The 17,656-nt window shown below is 37.3% G+C and overlaps 1 protein-coding gene across 1 annotated transcript in view; it reads left to right on the top strand.

Moving 5' to 3' along the window:
- Positions 1-2,833, top strand: part of UGT8 (UDP glycosyltransferase 8) — a 54,839-nt gene extending 52,006 nt beyond the window's left edge. Inside the window, exons 4-5 of the mRNA XM_088020000.1 lie at positions 21-240; positions 2,470-2,833. Of these exons, the coding sequence (XP_087876126.1) occupies positions 21-240; positions 2,470-2,833 (584 nt within the window). The remainder of the gene's footprint in view (positions 1-20; positions 241-2,469) is intronic.
- The last annotated feature ends 14,823 nt before the right edge of the window (positions 2,834-17,656 follow it).

Genomic DNA, 17,656 nt, shown 5'->3' with positions numbered 1-17,656 from the left:
CTTTTTTAATCCTTCTTTAGGGCATTCAAATATTAAAGCCTTCCTGAGCCATGGTGGTTTGAATAGTATTTTTGAAACTATGTATCACGGTGTACCTGTAGTGGGAATCCCACTCTTTGGAGACCACTATGATACTATGACTCGGGTCCAGGCAAAAGGCATGGGGATATTGCTAGAATGGAAGACAGTTACTGAAGGAGAGCTATATGAAGCACTGGTGAAAGTTATCAATAATCCCAGGTAAGTTTTCAATTAATATGAAAGCAGATGAAATATATATATACCATAGCATATTGTCAATAAACTGATTATTACCAAGAAGTTGTCAATAAACCAAGTATAGAAATATCCTTTAGATTCCTGTGTCTAATGCCTTCTGCATGTCTTCTATAATTTGAAAAATAAAGATAGCAATCATATGGCCAGCCATGTATGACCTTGAATAATATTCTACCAGGATTTGCCAAATTGGAGAAATTCCAGTGGGAACAATTCATCGGGTGCCTAAAATGTGTGTGCTTTGTCTCATTTTAATACTCATAATATCTGTATATCGCTGTTTTCATTATTCACATTATAAAGATTAGGCACTTGATGGGGCGCCTGGGTGGCTCAGATGGTTAAGCGTCTGCCTTCGGCTCAGGTCATGATCCCAGGGTCCTGGGATTGAGTCCCGCATCGGGCTCCTGGCTCAACGGGGAGCCTGCTTCTCCCTCTCCCTCTGCCTCTGCCTCTCTCCCTGCTCATGCTCTCTCTCTCTCTCTCTCTCTCTCTCTCTGTATCTTTGTGTCTCAAATGAATAAATAAAATCTTTAAAAAAATAAAATAAAAAAATAAAAAAAATAAAAATTAGGCCCTTGAAACTCAGAGAGCTTAAGTAATTTGCCCATAGTTGCACAGCTATTAGAGGAGAAATTTGAACCAGGACTGTTTGATTCCAAAGCTGGTGCCCTTTGTAGTGACTGGTGCTGGGTTTCCCTAGGACAAGTATCACCGAAACACAGAGATTTATTTACTCAGGTGCATGACTAATCAGAATCTTTGATTTCTTGAGTTAACCCAGTTAACCACTGAGTCTCAAAGGGTCTAGAGAGCTGGCTTGTGTAGTTTTAAAACAACGCAGCAGTTTTTCCCATTTTTACATGATATTTAATTGATCTTGCATTTCATATGACAGTAGAATTTGGAGGACTGTACGCTTTTTCTGTTTATACCTGGGATATGGCTTAACACTGGACTGAGAAGCATTGCCATAGTCTTAAGAAACAACTACAAGAAGAAAAATTCTTTCATAGAAAATGATGCAGCTTTCACATAAAAGGCTGGATTCTCAAGGGCACTGGGGTTCATTATGCTGCCTTATGTGAGCTCAGAGGCAGCCTTCATGCGCTGACCTCTTAAAGGATCCAGTGTCTTGATCACAACTCTGTTCTGTAGCTCTTCTTTTAAAGTCGAGTGTTTTTCAAGATTTTCATGATTTCAAGATTTCATGATTTTCTGAAAAATGATACATATCTTACAGGCTTTTTAGGAAAAGTTTGTAAAATACAGCCTTAAAGTGGAGTATATGGGGGGGATGGTTGCACTGAGATTGGATTTGTTCTACAGAAAAAAGCGAAAGGCTGGATTATCCACATATAATCCCTTTGTCAGTGTTCTTTGAGATATAAACAAGGCCTAATCAGAGGCCACACTATAGTCATAGGTCACACAGCAATTAAATCCCGGTTGTGCAATCTTCAAGTATATGGAAGTACTCTGATTTCAGATTAACCATTTAAGAGGGTATTTTCATTATACACACACACACACACACACACACACACACACACACAGACACACACACACACACATGCACGTATATGTACTGCATATAATGTCATCTATGGATGGCTTCATAGTGGTGTATCTCAACTCCTTTTCCTCTGTTGAATAAGTAAAATAACCTCATACCTTCACTTAATGTTATTTTAAATCAGAGCAAAGTTAAATTTCATTGCTTAAAAAAGGTGTTGAGACAAAATCCTGCCTTTTTCCTCATCTTTTTCTTTTAGAATCTAATAAATATACTCCTCTTCCTGGTTGAGACTCATTGGCTAATAGTATTTAAAGGCATATTGAGAGAAGGAGTATGTGTGGGCAAGAGGTATGATATAGCAAAAAACCAAACCAAACCAGTAAAACTGGGGTGTAGAGTCAGAAACACTTGAATCTGAATCTCAACTTTGTAATCATAATCAGGTCACTTAGTCTCTCCGAGTTCCATTTTCCTCACTTGTTTAAAATTTATTTTATTGTTTTAACATAAGATACTATGTTTAAAGCACTTAACACAGTGCTTGGCACGTACTAGGTACTTAATAAAGAGTAGTTGCTTTTATTATTTTCCTCATTTTTATATTGAGAAAGTCATAATACTGAACCTTGTATTGACATGATCATCCTGTGTTCTGCCTCTCCACTCCATAGCTACCGTCAGAGGGCCCAGAAGCTTTCAGAAATCCACAAGGATCAACCTGGTCACCCTGTCAATCGGACTGTCTATTGGATAGATTACATTCTTCGTCACAACGGAGCCCATCACCTACGTGCCGCTGTCCATCAAATCTCTTTCTGTCAGTATTTTTTACTGGATATTGCCTTTGTGCTTTTGCTTGGTGCTGCCTTGTTTTACTTCTTCTTGTCCTGGGTGACAAAATTTATCTACAGAAAAATCAAAAGTTTGTGGTCTAGAAATAAGCATAGCACAGTTAATGGACATTACCATAATGGAATCCTCAATGGAAAGTACAAAAGAAATGGCCATATTAAACATGAAAAGAAGGTGAAATGAGCCAACAGCCCACAGGATAGTAACAAATCTGTTCAGTCATTGAATTTTTATCACTATAATTTAGTCTAACAACTACTAAAAGTAAAATGTTGGTAAACAATTCTAACACTCCCTTATCTGATCTTACTAACAAAATTCTATGGAATTAAGATGGCTGTAAAAAGCACAAACCTAAAATGCAAAAATGTATTTTATTCGAATACTGATACAGAGAGTTTTGGCACTGAACCTTTTAGAAGCCTTAATTATTTAAATCAATTAAGTGACCATGTCAGACCTTAGTTTTTGATATGTGTGTTTCCCAGATAAGGAATGGTTTCTTTTCTCTTAAAAAGATTTGTTTGTTTGAGTGTATGTGTGTATGTATGTGTGTTTCCTAATTAAGAGAATTTTTAGCTGGCTGCTTGGCATATTTGTTGAAGGTGCAACACATTCAAGAATGAATTTGAAAGACAGGCTCCAAATGTTTCTTTTCTAGAATTTAATATATGTGAACTCAGAACACTTTACCATGAAAGAACACTTTTCCCTCAAAACTGAATGCAGCGGGAGAAAATGAAAAGATACATGGCACCGTTTTTATACTTTTTTGGGTTTTTTTTGTTTGTGTTAGTTTTTTTGTTTTGTTTTGCTTTATGTTTTTGTTTTCTTTTTCTTATAGGCTGTGGACACTTCTGGGGGAAAAATACATGCAATTAAGTAAATGTATAAATCGGTTGTCATATTTTACTTTTGTTCTCCCCCTACCAATAATTTGCTTCTGGAAGAATTTTATAGTTTTTCTTCTATTTCATTTTAATGAATAACATTGCATTAAATGCATAATTAAGACAAAGCCACAGAGCTCTGACTTTTGTTCAAATACTGAAGATTATTGCTTATGTGGCATCTTTAAACAGGGCCGTTATTTGAATGTTTTTGTAACTGATGGTTTTTTTATAATGTAATTTTTGAATGTTCAGGTGTTACATTTCCAAAGTTTTAACTTTAAAAAACATCTTCATCCTTTTTGTTGTCTGGGCCACACAATCCATATTACATAGGTGCCAACACTTCATTAAATGGGACATTTACAGTTCTCCATACTGGTACCTTCTTTGTCTGAGAGGTTTGAGATCTTGTTAACAGATCAGACTTCACCTGTTTTACAGAAGTGACAGAGAAATTGTATCTCTTGCTTGTGAAATGAGTTTCTACTTCCCTCTTCTCTTCTTCCCCCCCGCCCCCCACCTCAGTAGAGTTTCCCAGTCATTGTGGCTGACACGGAACAGTGACAGTGTTCACTTGAGAATAGGGATGCACGTCACGGACATCATAAAATCAGGACCTCCCGGCCGAACCATTCATTAGTTGGCAACTATGAGTTTATTCCATGTCATTCTGTTTACTTAGCATTTGCACTACACATGTTGAGTGTATGCTTTATTTATTCGTAGTTGGAGATCCCATGTCTGACAGCTGAGACTAGAAACATACGTTCACCTAATGACACTAACATGGGAAGAGTTGTGAAAATTCTAGAATGCTGTAAATCCTTGTCATACACTATGACATACAACTTCATTACACTCCCACCAGGAGCCACTCTCCTCTACTTAGAAATAATGTCACAAATCGTTTTCTAATGTACAATGCAGACAAATGTACTGCTCTCTGAATACTTGAAGAAATGGTATTTTACATATAAGCCTATTAGTTATACCTTTTCACAATCTTATCATTACGTTGCTGTTAAAAGGGAAAAAAGACACAGGCAATGAATGGTGGGATGGGAACAAGCTTAGAGTGTATGAATGAGTTGACTTTACTTTTTTGGAATTGGATGAAGTTGACGGTAGGCACTCACTGGATGATTAAGCATAAATTAATCTCCACTGTGATAAAAACTTAATAAACATGATTTAAAAATAGAGAAATGTTGTTGGAATAAAATTTTTATTCAGATTTTATTTCACAATATTATGTATATCCATTATAAACATTTTTCTAAGACATGTCTCCCAACTTTTATATGTGTATATGAGTGTAAAAACAAAATGTTATGTGGGAATTTTTTTATTATTATTAAACAGAGGGATTTACCTTATAAGTACATCAACATGGATCTTAAAATTATCCCACAATTAAGAATGTTAAGCGTAGGCATTTACTGATCATTGTTGTTTTTTTTTTTTTTTCCTAGTAAGCTTATTGTGAGCCAGTTTTGGTAAATAGAGTTATTTTAAATTTTCCACATTTGGGCTAGATTCTCTAATAAAGCAAAGTTTTCAAGAAGGTATTTATTCATTTTTTTTTAAAGAGCCTCTATAAATATTTTCATAGCTGGTCATCATCATATCAAATGCAAATGAGAATTAAGACATTGATCCATTTTTCCTTTAGAGCCATACCTTTTAATAACAGACATAGGGGCAGAATTTGGATGGCCAGGATTGAAGGGAGCTAATGTTTGGGTGAAAGCAATAGTTTATGATTGAACTTGAATGTTAGAGATCCTTCTTGAGACTATAGAAACTTTGTATTAAAATTTGAGCACAATCTCAGACTCGCGATACTACACTGATCATTTTCTGGTAAGGTCTTCTCTGGTGTTTATCAACGTAGGCTCGGGGATACTGTCCTCAAATAATCACCTCTGAAAGTTACCCAACCACATCTTTACCACCCACCCCTAGGCTGTGATATACAGCACCCCTCTCCAACTGGGCGAGAATCCACCATACTGGGTCCTCAGAGGACTGTTCTTCACAAAACCTACTCTGTGATCTGCTATCTGCCCCTGCCTGCCTCCTTCCCTTCTGGGGACTAGTAGTGGCGAGACACTCCAGAGTCAAGATGTAGGATCCTGGTTTTTATCCCCCACACATTTCCTGCTTCGGCCAAGACTATAAGAATATCTGTGCTCGAATGGTCTGATAGATTCTGATAACCTGCCTCGATGTCCTGCTTCTAGCTTTGTACCATAATTAGGCATATTAGACATTGTAATTAGATGTTATGGGGCAGAATACATGGACTGAAATTAAAATGAAAGAAGTTCACTTTATTGGGAGAACATTTTGTGGACTATGACTATTTATAAATGGTAAGCACCTTCTCTGAAGTACACAACTGTAGAGAATTAAAGAAAAAATATATTTATCCACTAGAATTTAAGAACTGCCACGTAGAGTGGCATTCTTCCGAAATTCAGTGGATGCCCATCACACAGCAGACAATATGCCAGATACCAGGGGAATTTATGAATGACAAAGTCTCTCTCTTTTTAAAAAGATTTTATTTATTTATTTGACACAGAGACAGAGACAGCGAGAGAGGGAACACAAGCAGGGGGAGTGGGAGCTGGAGAAGCAGGCTCCCGGCCCAGCAGGGAGCCCGATGCGGGGCTCGATCCTAGGACCCTGGGATCATGACCTGAGCCGAAGGCAGATGCTCAACAACTGAGCCACCCAGGCACCCCCAAAGTCAGTCAGTCTGTCAAGGAGCTCATGATCTGGTGGGATATACAGTCGCGTAAGTAATTATAATGTAAAGTGCTGACGGCTATAGCAGATACCCGTGCAAGGTGCTGTGGAAGCACTGAGTAGCCAAGAAGAACCGTCACAGTGAACCCCACACTCACTACTGACTTGCTTGGTGGTTGTTGGTAATACAACTCCTATGGCTTTACTCGCTTAATCAGGAACACCCTCATCATTTTTTTTTTTTTTTTCCGAGACTTGTCTATTGAACCCAAGTGCTGGTTGTCTGAGGGTCCTGACATTGGAGGCTAACTCTAGCGGTTACTAATCTTTTAACTCTTGTATTTCTGATTTGGATATCTTATGAATACATGCTCACACACACCCTTGCTCTGTACTGGCCACTATACTAAATGTTTTAAACAGTGGGTGTGTGTAAAACATTTTAGCGTAATGGCCAGTGTGAAATGAGCACTCAAATCTGTGGTGGTTAGTCCTGAATAGACGAACCTCTGTCACAGTGTTGCACTTTCAGTTTTTGAAATTTGTTTGAAAAAATCATGTTTTATTTATTCATTCAGCAGCCTTTTCCCGAGTCTTCTATTCACCCCGGTGGTGTCTGAGGTGCTGGTGGAGCCCTCCTCTGTCACAGTTGTCCTGTCTTCTCTCTTTACAACCCAACTCCTACCAACGCCCAACATGCTACTAAAATTGAGTGACTCCACTGTGAAAAGAAAAGGTTTAAAAATGAGAGAACCAAAACAAGGCAACAAAACCATTTCAAGGAATAGTTAAGTGATCTGTTTTATTATTGAAAGTACAATTAATTCATTTTCATTTTTGCTTCTAAGTAATTCAGATGGTTTCTAAATATTGAATCACATTAGAGAATGCTTCTTTATAACTGGTATAATCAAAAAATTTTGAAATAGAAAAATTTTAAATCTTAACGTGACAAAGTTTAAGAACTATATAAATTCTGTTGGTGAAAATTCTCTAAAATACGCAGTAAGGGGCTTCTTATTCTTATTTCTGGAAGGGTAAGATTTTCAGCCAGTGTTGAAAATCTATGTTTCATGCAAATATGTTAGTGAAATTTTTAGAAGACAGCAAAAACATTTTTCTAACAAATTTTAGTTACAGGTACCTTAGGAATCCATGCAATTAAAATCTTCATAGTGTTACTTTTCTACAAATTCTGTATGATGTTTCAGGCTCCCTATCACTTGGGTGTTTGGGTTGTTAAGTTGGGTTTAGGGGAAGAATAGCATGGATGCTCTTATTTGTCAAAATATAGACACTGAAAAGCACACAATAATTATATAATTGACATTCTTTACTTTTGGGTAAGTAAGACATAAATTTAAGAAAGAATTCATATAGTCCACAACATTACTGAGAATATGCTTAGTTTGTGTAGTAAAACTAGATTTTTTTCAACAGAGCAATATGTAATCCCAGTGGACTGAAAAATTAGAATTACATGTAAAATTACGTTATTCAAATAAACCAATTATAATAGTGTAAGTCTATTCAAGTCTAACACCAATGTTAACTGTCTCAGATATTACAAAGCATTTTCATTTATTCACTAATAAAACCTGAAGTTCTCATTGAATTTTTTATGATTAAAAAAGTTTTATTGCTATGTTGGTTTCTATTAGTTTTAGTATTAAACTATTCTAGTTAGTTTTTACTCTCAGTAACTTATTTTGTACAGTAAGCAGTCATTCCTTATTTACAAAGACAGAATTAGCTTGAATTCAATATAGCATCCACACTTTTAAAAGGTAATTTCTACTAAACCATGGATCCTTAGTCCTAATATTAAGGTCAAGTTTCCATTTAGGTCAGAAATAAGTAAAAGACAGTGTAACCAAGAATAATTTGCTATTGAGATCTTAGATACAAACAGATAATTTTGCTATTGAAGGATCTATTACTCTTACTTACCATAACACTGCATTGGAATGTCAAACAACTAAAAAGGAAAAAATTTTTTAAATGTATGCTAATTTTGCTTTAGTTACCCTTATGAAATTTTGGCTGAAGTCCGTGAGTATTACTTACTTTTAGGAGAAAATTGGAAGTTTTGAGTATAAATATTTTAGGTAAATTGCATGTAATGTTAAATTTCATGTTGATGATGATGTGTGGTATTATTATATTTCTGGGTGAGTGCATTTTGTTCACAAATCAAAGGAACTGACCAGTCTAGAAATGCCCAAGGCTATGATATCATGAAAATGGCCAATTCTGCTTCTGATCCTGATCCTGTCCTCTGGGTATAACAAGAAGTTCAACTTCTGAGTAAGTAGACAGTTCTAGAGTGCTTAAAAGCGCCAGTGTGAACAAAATTAGTGAAGCCTTGGCCAATAGGAAAACAAAGCAAATACTAATGATGTATATACCAAAGTGATAGAAATATATTAATATATAATATCAATACTAACTCTCTTTGTGCATGGGTGTGCATGTGTGAGTTAACATTTAAATTATACCAAACGATTCTTTAGAAACGAGATTCTAAAAAATCAACTCAAACCAAAAATTCCTACTCTATTTTTTAAGGCCAGTATATGGACCTAAAATTTCAAGAAACAAAAATGGCTTTGAAACTGAATAGAGTTCAAAAGAACTAGCAAGTTTTAACAACTAGGTTAGTTGTACCTCCATAACATTTCTTGCTAAAGTATTGCGAAGATAGGGTGAAATTGTTATAAAATCAAGCCACCACTCTGAGTATCTTCTTTGTGGAATCTCCCATCTTCTAAGTTATTCTAGAAGAAAAATATTTTGAGATTTAGATTCTAGTTATGAATAACAGTTTCTCTTACAATGAATTGAGCTGACACATGACAGTTTCTCATTGGGGGTCTCAAGAAGAAGAAAGAAAGGACGAAATTTAATCGGGTATTTCATAGATCCAAGTGAATGGATGGGTCGGTTTTACCATGTGTGAAAACAGTTAACTTTGAGTATGTCAGCCTCTGGTTCCAGATTTCAAACTACGTACTGCACAACCTGATTTCCTCCCTTACTTGGTCTCCCCCCCCCCCGCCCCCACCCTCACATCTCTCCTCCAAGCTTTTATTAGTTTCCTCTCCTGGGTTTTCCACTGTTCAGTGTTTTCTGAGTTGCCCTACCGTTTCCAGGTGCATGGTGCATAGATTGTGCTTACGTATCGAATGATGCTATGGAAACACAATTGGAAGCTTAAGAATCCCAAATTACAGAAGGCCTGGCTGTGTTAAAAAATCTTTTGTCTGCTCTAGCCGAATGCCTTTAGGATGTAAGGTCCATCAAAAACAATGACTATATAGACAGTGCTTCCTTACAGGTGTGGCAAGGAAGGCTGTGGCTGAGTGAGCACTGCATCCCCTTTTGGCTGTGGGACCCCATGACCTGGTTCAGGGCATAGCTCAGTGATCTTTAAACTGTCAAGCCTCGCATACCCCTTCTTAATCCCCGCTTGATTAGTCAAAATTCTTGTACAACTGGTTTGTACGAAGGGACCTTACCTTTCTCCAGGGGAAGCCTGCCTCTTACGTTCATTATTGGTGCTCCTAAAAGGGTCTGCACCAGGATGCATTTTATCTCTGATTCTCTTGACTCGCATGTGTTTAGCGTTGCTTATATTAACAGAAGATGCTGCAACTGCAGCCCGCTGTCTGGTAGAGCCAAAGAAAGATGCAGGACTAACAGGTGGCAGGCATTCAAAAACTTCTCTCATCCTAGGGTCGCAGCAGGTGCATCTTCCTTGTAAGGTGTGGGTAGCAAAGCACGGGCCACCTGGGAAGGAGGCAGCAGTTTCAGATAGAAAACTGCCTCAGAATGCCTCGTCTGCTTTTCACGATGTATTTTCATCCACTTGGTATATTTCAGTGATATTCCAGAGAGGCTTAGCTGAATTGGATGGATGGTTTCAACAGCCATGCAATTTGTATTTTGGAATGGCAACACATCTTTTTTAAAATTTTACTTATTTATTTATTTATCCCACCAGAGAGAAGGTGGGAGGGAGCAAAAGCAAGCAAAGACCTTTAAAGTTCTTGAATCTAGAACCCAGAGAAGTCGATGGAATTTGGCAAATGCAAGACTTTGGCAATATCCAGGTATCTCTAAGCATGTGGGCCCTGTTAGGTCACAGATCATCTATCAGCTAGCAGTGCAGCTTCAACATAAACTGATAGGATCCCTGAGAATGTAGCTTTACTGCAGGGGACGGGGGTAGGAAGAGTCAGCTCGTGTTTGTGCACACCAAGATGGAAAGGTACAAAACGTATCTCTGCTGGCTATCGTTTATTTTCTCAAATAAGAGGGAAATGACAGCAATTCAATCATTTGTTAGTCTTCAATTGTAACAGTAAATAGATTGAATCAGCATTTGATTACATGGGATTTTAATTTAACGACCAAGCTTGTCCTATTAATCTACCAGTTTCAGATGTCCGCTCTAGCATGTCTTCAAAAGAATTAAGAGCTAAAAAATGTTCCCTTCTTTTCTTTTTTTAAATTTAAATTCAATTATATTCCCTTATTTTCTATGTCAAAATTTTCTCAGTTTACCCAACACCTCTTCTTCATAACCATCTATATTTCTGTCTACTGTTCCCCACATCACTGGTTAAGAAAGTACTCAACATTTATGGTAAATGTTTTCAAATTCCTTCCATGATAGATTCTTTAAAAATGAAATAGAAAAGAAGTAGGTGGGGGAAATAGCACAATTTTACAAGATGCTTTAGATTCCCTATGACTCAATGCCATCTATATTGCTTTAACTTCTTATTCTATTAAATGAACGGTAGCCTTCTAGTTTCTTCTACGGCATCACTTTCTACTACTCGGGCTTTAAAGTTTTCATCTTAAGAGCACCATCCTCAAATCCTTTAAGCAAGTACAGAGGAAGATTTTAATACTTTTTCCTTAACCTCCGGAAGACTTAAACTCTTTATTCAGTTAAGCTGAATGATCTGTTACTCCATTTACCATCAGTGTGTGGCATGGGATGCCATGTTTTTTGTTACTTCTGAGGTTTTCTAATAGTCTTTGCTTTTAGATTCCATTTTGTAAACTAAAAATTGTAAGCTGCGAGTGGCTTGCTAGTTTTTGGCTATAATATTCAAGGCTATCTGTTCTCTGACCTTCACTGGCATTTCGGCCTCCGAAGGCTCTTACCTTTCAGTCCAAACGCTCTCATTAGTTCGAGGTAAGAGAACATCTTGTTATTTAACGTCAGCATCATATAGCTCCAGTTGCTCTTGTTCTGGTGTCTTTTCTCCTAGAAGACTCTATTTCATTGTTAAGTTAAATATCCATTTGCATTGTTGTCAGCACCATAGAAAAACACTTGAAGATCTATGAAAATGAAAGGCTTTGCTTATTTCAACTCAGATTTTGAATGTCAACCCAAACACCTATCGCCCTTCAGAACAGCACTGTGTCCTCATTGTGGTTGTTTTTATTTATTTATTTTTTCTGTTTCTCACACATACCTAGGCCATCATTATCGTCCACTTTGGCTTCTGTTGTATAGCTCTTCAGCAAATCAATTCTTCCTCTCCTTTCTGTAAATAGCCATTTTGTCCTCTTCTCTTTATTATACTCTGAATTATCTGATTATTCACATTAATAGTTGTCCTTCTGTTATTTGTGTTCTCATGGTGTCTTTGTAGTTAACTATAAACTCGGTGTTTTAATTGTTTTATATTTGTTTCATTTATCAATTTAAACATCTTAATGGAATATTCTCCTTCATGTATACTACAGTTTTTGGTATCTATTGGATCTTATTTCTCCCCTAAAATGTTACTAAAAACATCCATTTGACTAACTGTAATGTTCTTTTTCTTCTAAGTACTTGACTTACCTTGCTTACTACATTCATTTCCTACGTCCTATTTGTCTAACATTTCTTAATTTTACATCAAAAGAGGCCCACTCTTTTTGCTATCAGTTCTGAACATACTGACATCTCTTATGCTAATTTGGATGTCATCTCTTAAATTTATTTTAGTTTACATATAATCAAATGTTTCTTCATTTATAACACCACTAAATAACATGCCTTTGTCAGAATTCTTATTATCTTCACGAGCTCACTGTTATCAATACTGCCTTTCTTAAAACACAATCAAACATTGTTTTCTTTGTTTCTAAAGTGCCAGGCACTGTAAGTGATCCTGGGTAGGCAAGGATGAAGAAGCCATAGTCCCTGATTTCAAGGAGACAAAACCAGCAAGTAAGCAGTTTCAGTAAGCAATGGAATACACATTGTAATGCAGGTGTAGACAATGTGCCATTCAAGCATACAGAAGGATGAGGGAATGTTCCCCCCGGGGGTTGTTTTAGTTGAAGTGTAAAGAATGAAGAGAAGTTCACCAGGTGCAGAAGTAGATGGAGGTAATTTTTGGAAGGTGTGACATGCGGTCAAAGGCATTGAGTTACGGGAAGGTTTGGCTCAGCAGGAACCTGCAGGCAGTTTGGTCTGATGGGAGTGTATGTGGTGAAGGGCACATGACCACCATATTGTGGAAAAATATTTCTAACTGACCTGTCTCCCCTTTGGATCTCCATTTTATCATTGTCAGACATGATGTGCATTGCATTAGCTATATAATAACTTTCCCCAGGATGCCTGTTTTTGTACCTGACTGCTGAACATCTGGTCATAGGGCACAGCTTTCAAAAAACTTACACACAAACAATGAATCATGGAACACTACAGCAAAAACTAATGATGTAATGTGTGGTGATTAACATAATAAAATAACATTTTTAAAAAAATAAAAAAACTGTTAGTATCAAGCTTTTTGCATTGCAGATCATTTGACATAAGCTCTTCTAGCAAGCTAAATTGTAGAGAAAGACCAAAGCATAATTCTTTTAAATGTACTTGTGCTTGGCTTAGGAAATCTGTGAAATACTTGTAATACGTCCACCTTCTTCTTAGCTGGTTTGAAGTAAGAGAAATGAGAATTTTTTTTTTCATTTAAAAATATGAAAGAGTAAGTTCTGGTAATGAAAAGATTCAGCAAAAGCAAAAATTTATACACTTTTTCTTAACATGGTAAAATTAAATGCCTAGGAATACTGACTGACAGCGTGCCCAAGAATAAAAGTGACAGAATAAGGATTATGATTATCTCGGTGGTCATGGGTTAAATGGAAGTACAGAGATTACAGTGGAATGTTGTCTATGGCAAGAGAAGAGAAATTACTGTAGTAACAGTAAATATAGTAACTGCATGTTATGTATTTTAGAGATTTTAAACCTAGCCGTGCATACTATCCACCTAACACTTGTTCTTCCTACAGTTTTTGGTTTGGGGTTTGCTTTAGCAGGTATTAATCTCCATGTCACAAAAACGTTATTTCAAACACCAACCCAGGGTCCCCAGATCAGATCACCTGGCTTCTAAGCTTGCCAAAAGCATTGAGGGAAAAGGATAGGTGAACCGAACTTCGGGATGGCTGAAGAAACCAAGTGTGGTAACAAAGTGTGGTCAACGAAGCCATCGTGACATCCAACTATCAGTTCAATAGTTGGTTCTCTTCCAGGATTCAGTGACTTCTCTCTCCGCCAGTGACGGAGGAAGTGAGTCCTAACCGAGCCTTAGGCAAAGTTCTGGGTTTGTGCGTGGAGCCCCTGCATCTGTCTTCTGATCCCTTCTACTCCTCAGGTTTAATTAGATTGTTCTAGCTCAGTGGGCCCATTCTATCCTTGGAGCTGGCAACAAGCAACACTCCTCCTCGGGGATGAAGGGAAGTAAAACTTTTTTCCTCGATCTTGATTCATTTTGGAGAGAGAGTGGGGAAGTCAGCAGACGAGTTTCCTCCCACTAGAGGCTGATAATGGTGTGATCTTCTAACAGATTTAAAAGTCGTAAGTCTAAATATTGGTATTTGGAATTATGTTTGGTCCCATATTAAGTCCAGGGCTATGTTCATATGAGGGTTAAAAAAATAAGATTTAGCTGTCTGATATACTGCCAAACCTGGGAGTTTAAGATAACAGAGCTGGCATCAGTATCTGGGGTGGGAAAACTGAGATTGGTTGCATGCTTCTTCAATGAAAAAGAATTTAAATGTCAACTCTAAGAGAACTTTCGTTACAACCTTCGTCGCTCCTCCCTCTAGAAGTTTCATTCAAGTGATTTGACTGAGAGGGAATCTAGAGTTCTTTCTCTCCAAATCCTGTCAACTATTTTCTGAAAAAAAAAAAAAAGAAAGAAAAAAAAGTAAAAAAATACAAATGACACAAAAAAGTCATTAAATAAAAAAAGAATCACTGACTAATTTTACACTTATTTTAGAGAACGGGTTAAATAATTCCCAGAGGAGGTTCTATTACGAGTCGTGATTTTGTGCTTAGGAAGACAGCTAGTTGGCCAAGATTTATGGAAGATTGCACCTTAACTTTCTGTTTAAGGAAGTTGGATTAGTGGCCTTTAAAGTCCTTCCAAATATTGGGTGGACCATCTGACAAATTAGTATCATATTTCCTTCGTGTTGTCAAAGCCATTGACCTTTTCTTCTTTTTCTCTTCAGTCTCCATCTCCAAGCAAATACAGGTGGTTTTTTTTTTTTTGTTTTTTTTTTTTTTTTTATCACCCAGACCCCACTTGTGAAACATTCTACTTGAATATCCCACTCTCTGGCTCATCTCCTGTCATCCCAGGACTTTTCCACTACATTTGATTCCTATTTTGGTCCATAACTGTTTCATTTTTTCCATCTCAGTCTAAAAGTTTCCTTCTGAAACATTTTCTTTGATAATAAGCCTGGGCCTTTGCACCCTAACTTAAAAATCTATGATCTATACTCACAAAACACTTGCTTCAACTTCCCTGCGGTACCCACGTAGCAAGAGTCCAATCCTGGATCAGCCCGACCACCTGTGTTCTTCATTCCTGTGCCTGGATTGGTAAGTTATCCCGGCAAAAATCAAATAGCCCCACGGATCGATGCTACTAAAAAACCACCATCTTCATCTTAGTGGGACTGTCAACGCCACACACTCATCATTTCATTTGCTCCGTTTTGGCTTTCTTACTCTCCCATAACTATTTCAAACCTTCACTGTTTTCCCTTCAGGTCTTATAATTTGCCAATTTACCTCCATTGGTTTTAGTGAATGATCTTGTTTTTATTGAAAAAAAAAGTACTATCCATAAGCAAGGGTTCCTTTATCATTTTGCCACTTCTAATTTATTTGCATCTATACCACACCTACCTTTTTCTTCCTTTCCACAGTTTCAGTGAAAAAATCATCTAACAAAATAGTGACAAAATTCACATACTTTTCCTCTTGATCTCATTTCATTATATAGGTTCCACTTTGCAATTCTGAGTTTTTGTGATGCTATCAAAATATACAAATAAAAATATCTAGGAGACATTCAAATACACAGATCTGGAACTTAAGAAAGACGATCTGGCTGGAGATACCCATTTGGGTTTTAGTCGCAAATAAAGATTAAATTGTGGCAGAAGAAAAATTTCTGGCACATAGAACACAATATCGGTTGTTCCTTGTCCCCATTTCCCTAAGCTCGAATCATTCTCATGCCCTCTCCTCATTAATGACACTAGCATTAATACCAATACGTGCCATAAACCCTGGGATCACCTCAGGCCTCTTCCTTACTCACCACCTACATCCGCTAACAAGGTCTTGCTAATTCTACCTCCCTAGTGTCCCTTGGGTCTCTACTCCTTTGTCATTGCCTTAGTGTATATGACCATTTCACCTGACTCATTGACACACTTCTCTAATTGTTCTTCCAGCTTCCAAATTTCCTTCTCTACAAATTATTTTTCCTTCAACTTAAAGATCTGTCAAAACCTGTAAATCTGATCATATTACTTCTTATCACTCGAAGTCCTTAAGTAGCTTCCTCTTCACAATAAGATAAAACTTAGACTGGCATACGAGGCCTTTCTGTATTTGGTGCTTGGCAATATCCCCAACCTTATTTGTTGCCACTTACTACACTGTCTCACTAGTCACGTCGCGCAACTTGTGTTTTCTCATGTGTTATGCTTGCTAGCTTTTTTCTTTCTTTAGTTTTTTCTTTTAGTCTTTCCTCTCCCCCGCCCCACCACTCCCACTGACTTCTTTTTCCTCACCTTTCCCCAATTCCATCCTCACCCTTTTCTTGGCTAACACTTTGCTTTTCAAATCTCACCTCTGATGGTACCTCTTAGATAAAGACTTCTCAGTCTGAGTTATGCCCCCCGATTTCTCTTTTTTTTTTTGTATTTGTCGCCACTGATCATAACTGTTCACATATTATTTTCTCAACTAAACACACTGTATTAGTTACTTTTTACATTTGTTTTCTTAGCACTTAGCACAGACCTAAGACACAAAGAAAACACACACAAAATGTTTGTTGAATGAATGAAGAAACATTCTAGCTCTTTTTTGCCTTCCTGTTTCCCTATCAGCATATGTGGATCTGGGATGAGAATTTGGAAGTGGGAATAGGGCTAAACTTATGAATGATGAGACACATATATTTAATTTTGTCTATTGACCACCCTATCTCAGGTAAGGCCCGCTTTCCAGGTTTCTCCTAGCACTAAGGACATCTTTATTGTCCTCCAGTCTCTGCGGAGATTTCCATTCCTCCAGTGGGGCAACCATGTCTGGCCTGTTCACTGATGTTTAGTCAGTGTCTGGCATGGGCTGGGTTCTCAAGAGAGGCTGTGGAATTATCTAATTCCTTTCAGGGGGCAAGTCGAGGGGAAGAGTGGGAGAGGCTCTTTTTCTTTAAGTTCACATTGTTCTTTTTCTTTTTTTTTAAGATCTTATTTATTTATTTGAGAGAGAGACAGAGAGAGAGCACAGGCAAGGGGGAGAAGGCAGGGGAAGGGAGAGGCAGACTCCCACCGAGCAGGGAGCCCAGGATCTTGACCTGAGCCAAAGGCAACACTTAACCAACTGAGCCACCCAGGCGCCCCAAGTTCACATTGTTCTTGATCCTCTAAAGATCACCTTAATTCTCTTTACATGTGTGTGGTAGTTCCATTTCTTCCTTGTCGCCCTGGTTAAGTTCTAGGTGTCACAAATTAAGGCATAAACACACGAGTTTTCCATATTTATTGGCAAACATGAATTCAGTATACCATGTTTACCATGATTTTATACACTGTAGAAGATATAATTATGTGTTATATGGTACGGATTATATCTCAAGGAAGATAAATTATTTAAAAAAAGACAAGCAGATGCCAATATATTATTTTAACTCAAGTGGAAAGCTCAAAAGAATAACAACTTACAGCCATGTCAAAGAGAGAGGGAACACATGGTCATTTTCTCAAGTTTTTTAATCGTCATTTTCCCCATTTT

This window comes from Eumetopias jubatus, unplaced genomic scaffold, assembly GCF_037043125.1.
Source record: "Eumetopias jubatus isolate StellerSeaLion01/CBP00866 unplaced genomic scaffold, mEumJub1_p1.0 scaffold_2, whole genome shotgun sequence".
NCBI classification, from domain to species: domain Eukaryota; kingdom Metazoa; phylum Chordata; class Mammalia; order Carnivora; family Otariidae; genus Eumetopias; species Eumetopias jubatus.
The sequence above is the reverse complement of the archived record's forward strand: the minus strand, read 5'-3'. Positions and strand labels throughout refer to the sequence as shown.